The sequence below is a fragment of the Phodopus roborovskii genome, unplaced genomic scaffold (genome assembly GCF_943737965.1).
Source record: "Phodopus roborovskii unplaced genomic scaffold, PHOROB, whole genome shotgun sequence".
Taxonomy (NCBI): Eukaryota; Metazoa; Chordata; class Mammalia; order Rodentia; family Cricetidae; genus Phodopus; species Phodopus roborovskii.
The window spans coordinates 1,636,069-1,652,348 of NW_026125575.1; the positions used below are offsets into that span (position 1 = coordinate 1,636,069).

Sequence of the window (16,280 nt, forward strand, 5' to 3'; positions counted from 1 at the left end):
CTGGTTGGCATAATGCAAGGTTCTTTTGTGCTGTTTTCCACCTTTCCACGATATGAGGGCCAGAGGGCAATTTTCTCCATGCTCATGTAATCTTGGTACCCCCTGTGACTAAATAATGGTCATTAGGGGCAACTCTATTCGATTGTGCGAGAGATTGTCGCTTTGTGCTCCAGATTACTGTTCCCCACAGCCTGCTGCAGGAATACCAGGTTAATGTAGCTGTGACCTGCCTGGGCTCCATTTAAATGCAGCCTCACAAGGTGAGAGCTGGTACATTTACCCAATGAGCCAATCCCTTCAAAACGGATGCGATATCTACCACATGTTGCTCCTTTTTCTGGGGGAGTTTAGAAAGCTCGATAACAATGCTCCCATCTATCAAAATGTCAAAAGCTTCATTATCATAAAAACCCAAGGAAACGACGACTTCCACGGGCTTTTCAAAGTGCCTGCAGGGAGGCAGCTGGAGAGAGAGCTCAAAATAATGCCAAGGGAAACAATAGGGAGGTCATTGGGATTCCACAGGAAGGTGACCTATATCAGGTGGCAGCTGTGACCACAGATGTAGACTGTAGAATTCTAGACTCTCCTCTCAAGTTAACATTTGTCTCTCCCCCCCCCCCCCCGCCATGTTATATTCTCCACAGGCAAAAGACTTGGATTTACAAGTGACTCTGGGAAATTCCACAATGTGTCACTAGGGCAAGGTCAGGAGCTGGTGGCAGAGATGGCACTGGAGAAGGCTGCCACTGGAGGACACTGGGTCATCCTTCAAGTGAGTAGGAAGCTTTCCAGGAAAACCCTGGTGTGAACCCAAACCATGGGCCATGCTCTGCTACCCTTCCCAGCAGGGAGGGCCCTTATTCTAGCGCAAGGTGACGTGCAGACCCTCTCACACTCACAGTAAGTGAGAAAGGGACAGGAATGAGCAAGCTAATGGAGATGGCTATACTAATGCCATAGTATGGAAAGGCATGTGTGACTTCAAAGTCAACCTGCCACTACAGAGTTGACAGAACATTGTATACATGCACATACATTTATGTAATGTATAAATTATGTGTATTCTTCTACAACTCTACTTGGCCCCTAGATAGTTATGTAGCCTGTTTGCAAATTAAGAAATTAGACAATTCCTATAGTCCCGTCTAGAGCAGATACAGACACGTCTAAGATTCTATAACCCAGTGTACTCCAGGGCAACCTTCTTGGTCTATGATTCTGATAAGAGGCCCCAGAGACCTTGAACACAGGCCAACTCTGGGGAACTGTAGAGCTGGACTTGTTCCTACAACCAGCCCTGTTATAGCCATCAGAATGAGTGGCAATGGATGTTTGGTACATGAAACCATCAAAACTCATGGAATGTCCTTCTCCAGTCACTATGGCAAAGCTCGAGGCTCAGTGGTGTTCTCCATGTAGAGGTGAAGAAAGGGAGTCTTGGATTAGCTCACAGATGGTGGTGTGGCACAGTTACTGCTTAGTACCAACCTTCTTTAAACAACCCACATACCCATTCTCTTCCAAAGTCCAGCATTGGCTTTCTCTGGTGTCTCTAGTACTGAGGTTTGATGCATGTTGCATTTCTTCTTGGCATATCAAACCTTCTTTAGGGCCAGACAGAAGGCTCAGTGACAATCTGACTTCAATACCTACAAGCCACTTCGGAAGGAAGAGACAATAGTGGACTTTCAATCATCTCTGACCTACAAACACATCCCACACACATACACACACATAGTCTCACACACACACCACATGCACACACTCTTACACATACACACACTACACACATCCCACACATATACACACACCACACATGCATACACATACACCACACATACACAATCACATACCACACATGCATGTACATGCACACACAGTACACACATGCACACACACCATCCATACACATGCACATACACACATGCACACAGTGCACATAAACCACTCACATACATCACACACATGCACACACAATCACACACACACCATACATGCATACTACAAACACACACACACACATTCTAAGAAATAACATCAATAGATCAAAATTACAATTCATGAGACTGAAAGCAGAGAGAGAGAGAGAGAGAGAGAGAGAGAGAGAGAGAGAGAGAGAATGTGTGTGTAAAGGGAAAACTTACTATGCTGTGATTTAAGAAGTAGAGTATGTTAGGATACACAGAGCATCTTACAAAATGAGTGATAGCTCTTTTTAGCTAGCCACCTTCTCTTACATCTTTTGAGTCTATATGCTAATGAGGAGTTTGAATAGAGGAGGTTTCCAAATGAAATAAGGGATCAGGTACATTTATGCCTGGTAGAGCTTCTACTTTCTCATACTTTTATTAAGCTAACCCAAGTTATGTCTTAGCAATTGCATTTGAACTGTAACAAAGCAGAGTTGTAGGCAACTTCATCTCACAGGTGATTGGTGGGTCACTGTTTGAAATAGGTCACATGGAGCGGTGGGTGTGACTTATAAGGACAACCTAGAGTGGTTTTATGGGATTTAATAGGTCCAGGGCCCCATTTCACCTGGGCCTCTTTGCTTTTTCTTTTTCTGTATAAAAACAAAGGATCAGGGCACCATAGCACATACTGTGAACTCTTCAAGGCCAGAAACATGTCACGGCTCTCTGAGCTGTCAAGATACTTGTATATAGGGACAAGTTCTAATACTGTAGTTCAAGTTGTACCCTGAAATGGCACAGCAGTCACAAGCCCTGCTGTCTTGCAGAATATCCATCTGGTGGTCAAGTGGCTGGGAACCTTGGAGAAACTCCTTGAAAAATTCAGCCAAGGGAGCCACAGAGATTACAGGGTGTTCATGAGTGCCGAGGCTGCGCCTTCCCCACAGGAGCACATCATCCCCCAAGGCCTCCTGGAAAATTCCATTAAGATCACTAATGAGCCCCCCACAGGAATGCTGGCCAGCTTGCATGCTGCTCTGTGCAACTTTGACCAGGTAAGGAGGCAGATGCAGCTGGGCTAACAACTAGCTGGTGTCTTCTCAAGACAGTGCGGGGCCGACGTCAACTTGGACATATCATTTAGACTGGAGAAGTGAAATCTTTGTGTGTGTGTGTGTGTATGCGCATGTGTATGTGTGCACGTGTGTGTGTGTGTGTGTGTGTGTGTGTGTGTGTGTCCACATGTGTTCATGGATGGTACTTTTTCCTCCCGTTCTTTTTAAATTGGTACGTGTTGATTGTAAAGTAATGGGTTTCATTGTGACATGTAAACTAATGAGTTTCATTGCATTAGCAAGTATGTAGTGTACATTTATCATGTCCATTCCCTCTTTATTCTTCATTGCGTCCCCTCTTACTAGTACCCTTCCTCTTCCCAAATAGTCCCCTGTTCTATTTTCATGTGTATTACTCTTTGGAAGAAAGAGCTATTTTAATGACTAGGAATACATTTATGTTTTCATCTAAAGCTAAGAAAATATAGCTGGTCCTCGGTAACTTTGTAAACCTGCTTCTGAAATGTATAGGTGTATCTCGTGAAGTAGTGTCTTGGCCCAGAAAAAGGAGCTATTGGTGATAATAGTGATGGCATTGGTACAGCATCAATGTGGTGCTGTAGACCTGGCTTTGATATTTCTAAGTTGAAAACCGCTGTTCTTGGTTAATATCTATGGTAAATTCTACGGTAGATACTTGTCACTGTGACCAAATGCCTGACAAGAAGCAATTGAGTTGGTAAGGATTTATCTTGGCTTGCAGTTTAAGGTGATACCATCCACGTTGGAGTAGAAGGCATGGTGACTGGGGCTCTACCTGTTACTGTAGGAGCTGGCTGCTGGGACTCCTTGTAGCATGGCAGTGTCAGAAAGGAGGAGGGAGAAAGGGAGGGGAGAGAGAGGGAGGAAGGAAAAAGAGGGAAGGAGGGAGGAAGGAGAGGGAGAGAGAGGGAGGGAGGGGGAAGAGGGAGAGGGGAAGGGAGGGAGAGAGGAGAGAGAGGGAAGGAGGGAGGGAGGGGAGAGGGAGGAAGGAAAAGGAGGGAAGGAGGGAGGAAAGAGAGGGAGAGAGAAGGAGGGAGAGGGAGAGAGAGGGAGGGAGGGAGAAGGGAGAGGGAGGGGAAGAGGGAGAGGGGAAGGGAGGGAGAGAGGGAGGGAGGGAAAGGAAGGAAGGAGGGAGAGAGAGATGGAGGGGAGAGGGAGAGAGAGGGAGGAAGTAAAAGGAGGGAAGGGGGAGGAAGAGAAGGGGAAGGATGGAGGGAGGAGGGGAAGGGAAAGGAGGGAGGGAGGAGGAAGGGAAGGGAGAGAGGGAGGGAGAGGGAGGACGGAAAAGGAGGGAGGAAGGGAAGAGAAGAGAGGAAGGAAAGAAGGGAAGGGAGGGAGGGAGGAAAGAGGAGGGGAGGGAGGGTAGGCTGGGGAGCCAGGGCTGGGCTATAATACTCAGTGCCTGCCCCTAGAAGCCCACTTACCCTATCTGTGCTCAACCTTCCAAATGGTCCACAACCTCCCAAAATAATGTCACCACCAAGCAAACAGGTACTAAGACAAAGGAGCCTGTGCAGCACATTTCACGTTGGACCTACCACACTCTCGTTTATAATTTTGTTTTCTTCCCCCAAAAAATAATATCCGAGAATCAATATTGATTTAATTCCCTGGTTAAGACCACCTGCTCTAACTTATTCAAGAAAGTACGGGCTTGTAAGGAGTACGGTTTTTTCCACCTGCCGCCTCCCGGTCTTGTCCAGCAGCCGCGCCAGCCCCAAATAATACACAGAGACTCTGTATTTGATACAATGCTGTTGGCCCTGTTACTTGTTTCTTATCGGCTAGCTCTGCCTTAATTATTAACCCATTTCTGCTGATCTATGTATTTCTCTTACCGGGGAGCCGGCGGCATACTGCTTTCTTCAGACTCTCCATCTTGACTCCTCCTGCCAACAACATTGTATCAAATACAGAGTCTCTGTGTATTATTTGGGGCTGGCGCAGCAGCAGGACAAGACCAGCAGTGGCGGGCGGAAAAACCATACCCCTTACACGGGCTCTACCAACTGCTGTCTGCACCACTACATATATTAATTGAAAGGCGTATTTTTGAAAAGACTTTTAACGTCTCTAAAGTAGAAAAGTCTTTGTAACAGAGAAGGATCTCTTGGAAACTGAGAGTAAATTTGACCCTCAGAGGCAAAAGGAAATTAATCCTCTACTCACCAAATGTCCCCTCAAGCCTATTTCAGCAACCCATACAGAGAAAAACGCTACAGAAATCCAGAGTGGAAAGACATTGGTTTGCCGCTATGTCTAGACCCAAACGCCCTTTCTGCTGCTGCTGTTGTTGTTCAGAGTGTGTTCTAGATACTTCTCCCACTGCTGTGATAAACTACCCCGCACAGAAGCCATGTGGTGTAAGGAGTAAGGTATTGCGGTAAATAAGGATCAGGATAAACAAATAGGCCGAATAGATGTTTATTCAGGGAGAAATAACTTACAACCTAGACAGATGAACACCAGGAAATTCAACCCGATCCTCTCCTGTCCGAGTCACGCCAGAAAGAGAGCGCCTTCCTGGCCTCCTCCGACCTCCTTCCTCAGTAAGGTTTATCCGTCCGCCGTTGGTCTTGTCCCACCGCCGCCCCAGCCCCAATTAACACACTGAGACTCTGTATTTGATATAATGCTGTTGGCCAGGTACTAGTTTCTTATTGGCTAGCTCTGTCTTAAGTATTAACCCATTTCTGTTAATCTACGTATTTCCACGCACTTTCATCTTACCGGAGAGCCGGCTGGAGTCCTGCTCTCTCCAGACTCTCCATCTTGACTCCTCCTTACTACTTCCTCGAATCCTCCTTGTCTCCTAGTCCCGCCTGTCTTGCTTTCCTATTGGCCAACAGCGCTTCATTCATTAACCAGTATGAGAAACATATTTACAGAATGACATCTCCCATCAATATGGCTTGCAGCTCCAGGCATGCACTCCACCATGGCAGGGAAGAAGACATGTCAGCAGGAACAGGAGGTCCCACGTCACACTGAGTCCACAGTCAACAAGCAGGAAGCCATGAATGCTATTCTGTTTGCTTTCTCCTTTTTTGTTCAGTCTGGGACCCCAGCCCATCCCAGACCCACATTTAGGGTGGGTCTCCCCACCTCAGTCAACGCAATCTAAATAAGCCCTCATAGCATTTCCAGAGGCCTAGGTGATCCCAGATCAACTTAAACAGTCAGTGTTAACTGTCACGTGCCATCTTGTTGAGAGGTTGTCACCTGTGACCTGGCTGGCTGCAGATGGGGCACCTGGGGCCCTTTGATCAGAAGCAGAGTGCACTCTCTCTGAAAGATGTTCTTAACAAGACAACACTGACTTAGCACGATGGAAAAATCTTCCCGCTACACGCGAGTTCTGGAGGCAGGTCACTGAGACAGTGTAAATGAGAAATGAAGCCGAAGGCCCCACGCTTGCTCCCTACTTGATCTTGCTGGGTTATGGGGAGGTTGCACATTGCTGAAGAGCTCCGTCGAGGAGACCTGGCTTTGTGAGCTCATAACCTGGCCCCACTTTCTGGTTTGGTCACTCTGCTTCCTGTTCATCTCTTAGCTCCCTGCTCATACCTCCAAGCCTGCTGTCATAACTCTCCACCAGGATAGACCGTGAGCTAAAAATGCATGCTTCCTTCTGTAAGATGGCTTGGCCATCGTGTTTCTTCACAGGCCCGCACGAATCTTTATCACTGCACCATGTTTGTCGTGTTCCCAGGAGATGAAAGCTGTAGCCCCAATAGAGGATTGAAAGGAGGAGCAAGGAGTAAAAGGGAACATGTTTTCTTGCAAAGACACATCCCACAAATTAACGATGAGTCACACCTCTTCCTTGTAGCTTATGTGCCAAGATGACAACAGAAACCGGGAACCAAGGGTAATACCAAATCCTTCATAAATGGTGGGGTTTTTTTTTTTTAATGCATGCATGCATAGATACATACATACATATATACGCACATGGGATAAAATTTAACTTGCAAATTTACAACAGCAAGAGGTTAACGATGGTAAAATGCAACAGTCATAACCCTGTGAAGCAATCAGGTTAAAATGTAAGGACTAGAATATATCCACTTGATACTGGTTAGGGTATAGTTGACTGCCGCCGACTACAGAAAATGAAAACGACAGAATTTGCAAAATGGATAGCAGGGGATTGGGTATAATAGAACTCCTTTTACTTCATAATCACACTGCCTTTATTCTGTAGGGCTTTTTTGGGGGGTGGGTAGGCGTTGTGAGTGTGTGTGTGCTACATGGTTATATGCACGGGGAATGTGTACACACGTGTGTGCAGGAACACACGCCTCTGCTGAAGGCAAGAGGACCATGCCACACATTTCATGTTTTCCCCTCTTTCCCTCTCTACCAGGTTTTCTTTTTTTAGACCAGGTCGCGCGCCGAACCCGAAGGTAGCCATTTTGGCTCTGCTGACTTCCCGGGAAGCCCCTGTGGTTCACCTATTTGCACCCTACGGGGCTGGGGCTACAGGTCCACACTACCATGTCTAACTTTTACCTGGCTGTGGAGATTTGAACTCACATCTTCTTGCTGTCACAGCACGAGTCCTTCCCCATCAAAACTGTCTCCCTACCCCTAAATCTATCTTTGTAATCTTTCACAGCAGCACTTTGCTTCTGCTAGCATTCCAGAATGTTTCTGCAAATCTGACCATTAAGAAGAGCAAGACATCAAGAGAGCGGTTTCTTTCAGGGTGCCGCCAACCCACACCTCTCTCAGCCCAAGGGTATCTTCTGCCTTTGAACATTTTATAATTGGCATTTGGGGTTCTTTTCATACAAAGTAACCATTTATTATTATTATTATTATTACTATTATATTATTATTATTAGCATGAGAGTTTAGATTTCTATTTTTTTTCCTGAGAAATATGCATGTAAATTCACAGTTAAATGCCAGTCGAACCACTGTAAATACAGTGCCTGTCCTCTGTCGACACTCCCAACTGTGTAGTTTTCTTTCCTTCCTCCTCCTCCCCCCCCCCCCTCTAATTTTTACTTTGTGTCTTCTTGACATGGTTCTGCTAGGCTTGCCTTAACTTTAAAGTGTAGCTGAGACCTTCTCTTCCTCTTCCTGCCTCTGCCACTCACATGCTGGGATGACAAGCTACCTACCCCACCCCACCGTGCCCCGTTTATGCTGTGCTGGGGATCAAACCCAGGACTTTGTGCAGGGTCGGCGAGCACTCTTCCGAGTGCTTGTCTGTTTCCTGATACTCATTTGCTCATCAGTCAGTGTGTGAATGCACAGTACAACGTGGGGTGCGTAGAACCACACTGTCAGAAATGCCTGGTTCACATTTTCTTCCCATAACGTCTGTGCCAACAGGACAACCAATTGGCTCATTGCTTTAACACTGAGGAGAAAACCAAGTTACATATGATAATGGATTGAATTGCTGTATTTGATATAGCTATTTGAGTTTTATGTGATTAATGCAAGTGGCTACTTGGTGTCTTGTTAGATTATAGTTCTGATATGAAATTTGAAACACAGTTCCTTTCTTAGAAATACCGCACTCTTAAAGGTAGAAGCATTTTTACAGCCTTGAAAATTATATCGTTTTTCTTCTTTTAGCATCTTGCTTATTTGATGTGTGGTTGTGGAAAAGTTTATTTTTGGTCATCGTACAGCACTTATCCCCATGAATCACCTAAAAATGGCCCTAATACAGTGCAACTTAGAGATTCTTTTGGCTCTGAACTACATGTAGCCAGGCAATTCTAAAATTATATTTAGCAAAGCTAATTTTGCTACAAGTATTATCAGCACAAATGGAACACTTCCCTGGTGATGGCCCATTGCAGCAAACGCAATCCAAAAGTCCCCTGAGAGGCCAGACATGGACTTCTCCCAGGGTTCCTAAATAGCCTTGGTATGTGGCCAACGTGTGGTTAAAAATGAACTGGCTGTGGCTGAGCTTCTAAAAGGCAGTAGGCAGAAAGGTGCAGCCTGGGCTTGGCTGGCTCCTCATACCCATGTAAGGAGTATCCTTGACTTCTCTTTCCTGCTTGCTGCAGAGCACTGCTGGGTTGGAGAATGGCTAAATGCTTTTCAGCAGTTGATCTGATGTTTCCTACTTCTGCATTTGGCTGCTGCTGAGGGGGTGGGGATAGGGGGATTATCCACAGCAACGTCACTTACTGGGACCCAACCCCTTCCCCGTGATGTGCAGAAATCCTGCAGATCTAGTCCACACCCCAAGCTCCTATGCCATTCAGTTATCTCAGCCATGATTCTTCCTCAGTTCACTGGAAGGCCATGTGTCCTGGATTATTTAAGGCACAGACTACATGGCTGTTATAATAAGAAGCTGGGCTGGTGATGGAGCCCAGTGCTACTGTTCTAGCACGGATGGGTGAGGTACTAGGTTCAAACCCCAGTAGCACATGACAAACACACACACACACACACACACACACACACACACACACACACACACAGAGAGAGAGAGAGAGAGAGAGAGAGAGAGAGAGAGAGAGAGAGAGAATCATATTACAGTGGCTACAAGATGGCAGGGTGCCCTCTCACACTGGGCTGGTCTGACACATCATCCATGCACTCCACTGCTGAGAACACCTCCACCATACCTGCCTGGAGGGTGCCAGGGTTGTCTGGTCATCATTGGTTCTAGCCCACAGGAAAAAGTGGTAACCAAACAACACGGACAAGAAATTATGCCAATCGCTTCTGCTCAAAATCTGTCAGCAAAGCCTTGGTTGTGAGGCACCCATGGCTTCAGAAGTGGCTTGGGAACAGTCTCTCAGTGGGTGACCATGTGTGCACCACTGGGAGGAATGGGGATCTGTGACCAACTAGCAATCTGCTAATGATGACTCTGCTGGGCTGCAGAGGAAAGGGTACCAGTCAGTACTAGCATGGTGAAGATGAGTGGGCTTGTAGAGAATTTAGAGACAATTAAGTGAGCTATCCTATGGGTGCTGGGAATTGAACCTGGGTCCTCTGAAAGACCTGCCATTGCTCTTAACCACTGAGCCATCTCCCCAGCCGCTCTCCCCAGCTGCTCTCTCCAGCCGAGACATTAAGTAGAAAATAAACTGGGATCAGCGTTTAGTTGGGGGAGCTCACAAAGGCCTAAGTTGATCCCCATAACCTCACAAACAAGGTTTTGTTGTACAGGGCTGTAATCCCATCGTTTGGGAGGCAGAGGCAGGAGAATTCAAAGTTTAAGTCTACCCATGCCTACATGGTGAGAGGTCCTGGCTAGCCTGGATACAGGAGAGCCTGTCTGAAAAGAACAAGCCTTCCTCTAACTTCCAGCACACTGGCAGAAGCCAAATTGTCTCCACGCATCCTGGACAAACAGCTGTGATTAAAGCTCTAGTAAACTGTTCCGAAGCCATCCACTGGGGCATTGAGAATTCAGTGCCCTTACACACTGTGCACACGGTTAATCAGCCATGTCTCATCTTTCCTCCCAGGATATGCTTGAGATGTGCTCAAAGGACCAGGAGTTTAAAAGCATCCTCTTTTCCCTGTGCTATTTCCATGCCTGTGTGTCGGGGAGACTGAGGTTTGGCCCCCAGGGCTGGAGCCGAAGCTACCCTTTTAATCCGGGGGACCTGACCATCTGTGCCAACATCCTCTACAACTACTTGGAGGCCCGCCCTAATGTAAGTGCTATGACCAGATAACCCCCTTCCTAGGAGTGAACTGAGTCTGTCCATCTTCGGGTGCTATCGGAACGGACCGTAATTTATTTTTTGAAGCTATTGTTGATAATAGCCAATACTACATAAGCATTTTCTGCCAAGTGTGGAAGTAAGCAAGATTAAAGGTTTTCATAAGATAGGTCAGACTGGTTCTACACCAGTAACTTATGCAAAAAAAAAAAAAAAAAAAAAAAAAAAAAAATAAGAAAGAAAAGAAAAGAAAAAAGAAAAGAAAAAGAAGGAAAAAAATGATGTCCTTCATTATGTTAACAAAAACAGTGGTTTACATGTGCATATAAGCTAGATTCATTAGGCAGGTAATGAAGCATCTGCACAAATGTAATTACATACAGCAGTCCTGACAGTTCATAACACTGCATTAATAATCACCACAATTAGTTCTGATGATGGGAGCAATTTACGGTGCGTCACGTGTGTAAATAATGGTGCACTTCCCGCATATGTCATTATTGTGTATAAGGGTGCCACCTTGTTGTGACTTCCTCAGTAACGTCCACCTTGGTTTGAAGTTAAAGGTAGGTGGATGGCTGTATCTGCGGATCAAACCCGCAGATGGGAACGGAAATGCCTCATCAAGAACAGTTGTGTGAACTCTCATAAACCAAGTGATTGGATTGTAGACGAGAGGAACCGCTAGCTGCTAAGGAGGGTCGGGTGAGCTTTGTCCCCACCAGGGGAAGAGCTTCTCCCATTAAGTGGCATCTGTCTGTAGATGTATGTGTTTGTCAAAACCGTCAGAGGTGAAGCTGTTGTGAGCCTTTCCACCTACGAAAGAAGGGTCTTTACAGACTTCCCATCCACATGTCTGAGGACACGGTGGTAGGCTGTTCTTTTAGTCACCATTGTTGGCGTGTTCTCCATGGTGTTTTCTCAGGTTTTGGTGACAGCTTGACTGCCATGACGCTGTGCACACTCAACACGTATCAGGGGTGCTTTCTCTCAAGGAACATATGGTGGTTGTGCTATTCCGGAGTAAATGGTTTGTGATCAGTAGGCCTTATCTTTTTTTTTTTTTTCTTTTCCCTTGTCCCATTGTTTACCCTGCTTGTCCTTTAGTTTTTGGTTGTTTTCTCTTCTCTTTTCAGCACTAGAGATTGAATTCCAGGCTCTGTCACCGAGTGCTCTGTCACCGAGACACATTTCCCCAGTCCTCCTATAAAAGAGTTTGTTTTGCTTTGCGTTTGCATTTTATTATTTTATTTTGAAATAGGGTTTCACTACGTTGTCCAGGCTTGCTTTGAACTCTCCCTCTAGCCCATGCTAGCATGAACTGGATATTCTCCTGCCTCGAGCTCCTGGGTAGCTAGGATTATAGGCCCACGTCACCTTAGCATGATGTTGTATGCAAACTGTTACACATAAGATGGAGCAGGGAATCTCGGGGAGAGGTGGGGACGTTGTAGTTGGAATATTGTTATGACAGAAGAAAAAGAGGGGCTGGAGAGACGGCTCAGAGGTTAAGAGCGCTGCCTGCTCTTCCAGAGGTCCTGAGTTCAATTCCCAGATGCCACATGGCATCTCACACTTGTGTTATTCCCATTCTAGGCCACCCTGTGCTCTCATGCAGACATAACATGTTAGCATGACATCAAATAAAAATAAGTCATAAAAGAAAGTGTGTGCCACCACATAGCCGGGTGGTGGTGGTGGCGTACGTTGTTAATCCTAGCACTCAGGAGGCAGAAGCAGCTAGACTTCTGTGAGTTTGAGGCTCGCTCGGTCTACAAAGCTATACAGAGAAACCCTGTCTCTAAATATCAAAAAAAAGGGGGGAGGAAGGAAGGAAAGGGGAGGGAGGGGGAAGATGTGTGTGTGAGAGAGAGGGGGGGGGAGAGGGAAAGAGAGAGAAACATTATTCCAACACTTCTGCAGGAAGAAATAGACCAGTCAATACTTCACCAATGTCCTTTGTAACTGCCCACGAGTCTGGGTCTAGCAATGTAGTCCTGTGTCAGTTGAGCTCTGTACATAATAGAGGTAGAGTCAGAGAGGAGAAAGAGAAAGCTTTAGATCAGCATCACGGTTGCTCAGGAAAACTGTGATCTGCTGTTCTTTCTGTGGGCACCAAGGTCAACACAGCTTTAGTTTTTTAAGTCGGCCATGTGAACCAAGTTACCAAGATTTGGGAACGAGGTGAGAGTGTTCACATTACTTGGTTGTACACAAAATGTTCTTTTCTGTCACTGAAACGATACTCTGTGAGCAAGATAATGTATAGAAAAAAAGAGTTTATTTTGGCTCATGGTTCTAGAGGGTTAGAGTCCATGATGCCAGAGCATGGCAGAAAGTGGCAGCTGTTGCCACAGGAGCAGGAAGCCTAGAGATCGCATCTCACCATGAGCATGAATGAAGCAGAAAGTGAAAACTGAGAACAGGGCCAAAGGCCATCCCAGTGAACTAGTGATGCGCTTCCTCCAACAAGTGATGCGCTTCCTCCAACGAGTGAGGTATTTCCTCCAATGATGCTGCAACACCAACTGGAGATCAAGTGCTCAAATGTTGGAGACAATGAGGGACATTTCCCATCCAAAGCACCACCGCCCTTTACAAGAAGGTAATAGAAGATAGCAGTTAAGGGTTTAGGAGACAAATCAATGACTAAAGTACTGGCTGCATGAAGGACCCAAGTTCAGCTCCCCAGCATAAGCATAAAAGGCTACCCATGCCCCAGCATAAGCGTAAAAGGCTACCCATGGAAAGACTCTGAAATCAAAGTGTTGGACATGTCTGTAATCAGAGTGTTGGAGAGGCATGGCAGGTTGATATGTGGAACTCCTTCAGGTAGCCAATCACTGAGTGAGCTACAAGTTAAGCAAGAGCTCCTGGCTTTAAAAACAAAAACAATAATAATAATAATAATCCTGATAAGCAATTAAAGATGCCTGATGTATAAGCCTCATGGGTACACATACATGTGCATGCAAATCCCACACACCTATGTGCAACACGCTCCCCACACAAGGGTTTAAAAAAACAAAAGGATTAGGCTTAGGAGAAAGAATTGGTGATTAGTTAGGTGCAGACCTAACTAATCAAAATTATGAAGGAAATGCACATTGACTACTGACATGTAGGGCATTAATTGAATTAGAATGGGGAATACGGGAAGTCGTTTCTGTGCAGTTCTGCTCTGTAGAAGGTGTCTGTGGGGTGGTGGAGATAGCACTCATTCATATCAAGCCACCTTAAGAGAAGGACACATTTTAGATACATTTCTTCAAATTCTCATAAACTTGCAGGAGTACATTGCAATGGCCTCGGCAGTCTGACTTGTTATGTTCTGTCACATCACGCCACTAGGAAGGCTGTAATTACGGTTTTATTTGAACTGTTGGGAGGCAGTAGGCTGCCATGGAGAGTATAAAAGTTCCCGTCTAGAAAGGCTACATCTCAAACTGGCATGTTTTGCAAACCCAGAGGAAGTGAAAGGGCAGCAGAGAGAGGTTTGAACCCTGTGAAGCCAGCAAAGGAGATCCAGTGATTTCTTGAATAAAACATGGTGCGGTAGCTACTGCCCTTAGAACAGCCTTGCCCAGTCAGGCCGCAGCCGAGCCTGAGTCAGTCTGGAAAGCGGATTTGTCTGTCAGCCTTGGGGAGAGTGGTGACAGCCAAGTACACTCCAGATACAAATCGTCTAGCTGGTGCTTTCATTTCCCAGGACACATAATGAAGATTTTAGGCGAGGCGTGATGATGAGTCTTGGGGTTGTCAACTGGATAAACCTGAGAGCAGCTGCCTCCTTCAGATTGGCTTGTCAGGTGGAACTGTGGGTGTGCCTGGGAGGCCTCAACTTAATTGCCAATTGGTGGGAGCAGGGGTGCAGCCTCCTGTGGGTGGAGCCACTCCTGGGCAGGTAGACCTGAACTACATACAAGAGCTAACTGAGCAAGCCTTCCTGCCTCCCCCCCCACCCCACCCCCCAGTTCCTGCCCTGGCTTCCATGATGGACTAGAACCTGTAAGCTTAATAAACACCTTTCCTCCCTACAAGCTGGTTTTGGTCAGTGTTCTATCACAGCAATAGGAAGTAAAGTACTGAAAGACCCGCGGAGGGCTCGAACCCTCATGCCCCCGACTCAGGAAAGGCAGCCCCCCAAAATCACTCACGAGAAGCGGTCTTGATGCAAAAGTATGAGGTCTTTTACATTCTAGTGCACTGGGGTACGCAGCCATACTCCACGTGGGGTAGAGGACTGGGAACCCTGGGTACAGGGTTCAGACAATTTTATATGGTTACAACAAAGCCTTCACATCACAAACCAATCATAGCATCCAGTGTGGACCAATCAATTTGAACTATCCAAGCCCGCCTTAGCCCAGGAAGTCTGCTTTCACTAGGGCTTCTGGGTAGTGTGGCACAGCTCATTTCCTGTTCATATTCACTCACAGGTGATGTTAGTAACCCACCCTGTCGTAAACAGTCAAGAATGACCTTTTGTCTACTCACTGCTAGGGGGCAGAGTCTAGGGAAAATTAGGCTAAATTTTTCCATGCTTACAGTGCAGCAGCAGGTAGCAAGAACAGGTAAGACCGGAAGGCACTGGGAAGCAACATCTCAGGAGTTCTGGGTGAAATGCAAACACTCAACTGTCCTATGTAACCTGTTCCTGAGATACAGTAATGTGTGGCATTGTTAAAATTTTGTCGAATTTATTAGAATGCACTGAAAATAATATCCTAAGAAGCTCTGTACAAAAACTTAAGATGCTTTTGGCACTGGCTGACAGGGTCATCATAGGGCTATTGGGGTAGAGGGGCATGTAGTCCATGCCAGTGAAGCTTGGGCAGATATTCTAGGCATGGAAGTGAACATTTGTGTGGTGTGATGGTGAGTCTTGTCAGTTTGAGACAATCTAGAGTCACCTAGGAAGGGGTCTCAGTGAGGGACTGTTTGGTTAAGTTGGCCTGTGGGCATGTCTGTGGGGAATTATCTCAGTTGGGCTAATTGAGCTGGGAAGACCCTCCCTGCATGTGGGCAATACCACTCCATCATGGCCACATTAAATTATTCCCCTCTGATCTCAACTATGGATATGATGTGGTCAGGTGCTCACATTCCTGCCGTTTGACTTTGTTAAAATGATGGACTGACTTGAAATTGTGAGCCAAAGCAACCCCTCCTCATCCTGTAGCTCTGTCTAGGTAGTTTTTCCTGGCAACAGGAAAGGAAACTAAGATGTGTACTGTTTCTCCCCAGGTCCCATGGGAAGACCTTCGTTACCTGTTTGGGGAGATTATGTATGGGGGCCACATCACAGACGCCTGGGATCGTAAGCTGTGCCGGGTGTATCTCGAAGAATTCATGAATCCATCTCTGGTAAGACATTTTAAAACTTGTTACACCGAGAAAGAAAACTCTGGCAAGAATTTTAAAGATTATTTTTACTTTGTATGTAGTTCTTAGATATTCCTAAGGAAGGATGCTGGCCTGTCATAAACGTATCCTGCTGTTCCTTTTGGGGGTTTGGGGAGTTGTTAAATGTAGATTCATTGGCTATCCTTATGATCTGGGCTGAGATGACACTGTTTCTCAATTATATAGACCAAAGTACTGAG

General features: G+C 46.1%; 1 protein-coding gene across 1 annotated transcript in view; it reads left to right on the plus strand.

Moving 5' to 3' along the window:
- The window catches only part of Dnah11 (dynein axonemal heavy chain 11), a 294,048-nt gene that overhangs the window by 260,940 nt on the left and 16,828 nt on the right, over positions 1-16,280 (plus strand). The window contains exons 73-76 of the mRNA XM_051177827.1: positions 648-775; positions 2,744-2,971; positions 10,474-10,665; positions 15,922-16,041. Coding sequence (XP_051033784.1) covers positions 648-775; positions 2,744-2,971; positions 10,474-10,665; positions 15,922-16,041 — 668 coding nt within the window. The remainder of the gene's footprint in view (positions 1-647; positions 776-2,743; positions 2,972-10,473; positions 10,666-15,921; positions 16,042-16,280) is intronic.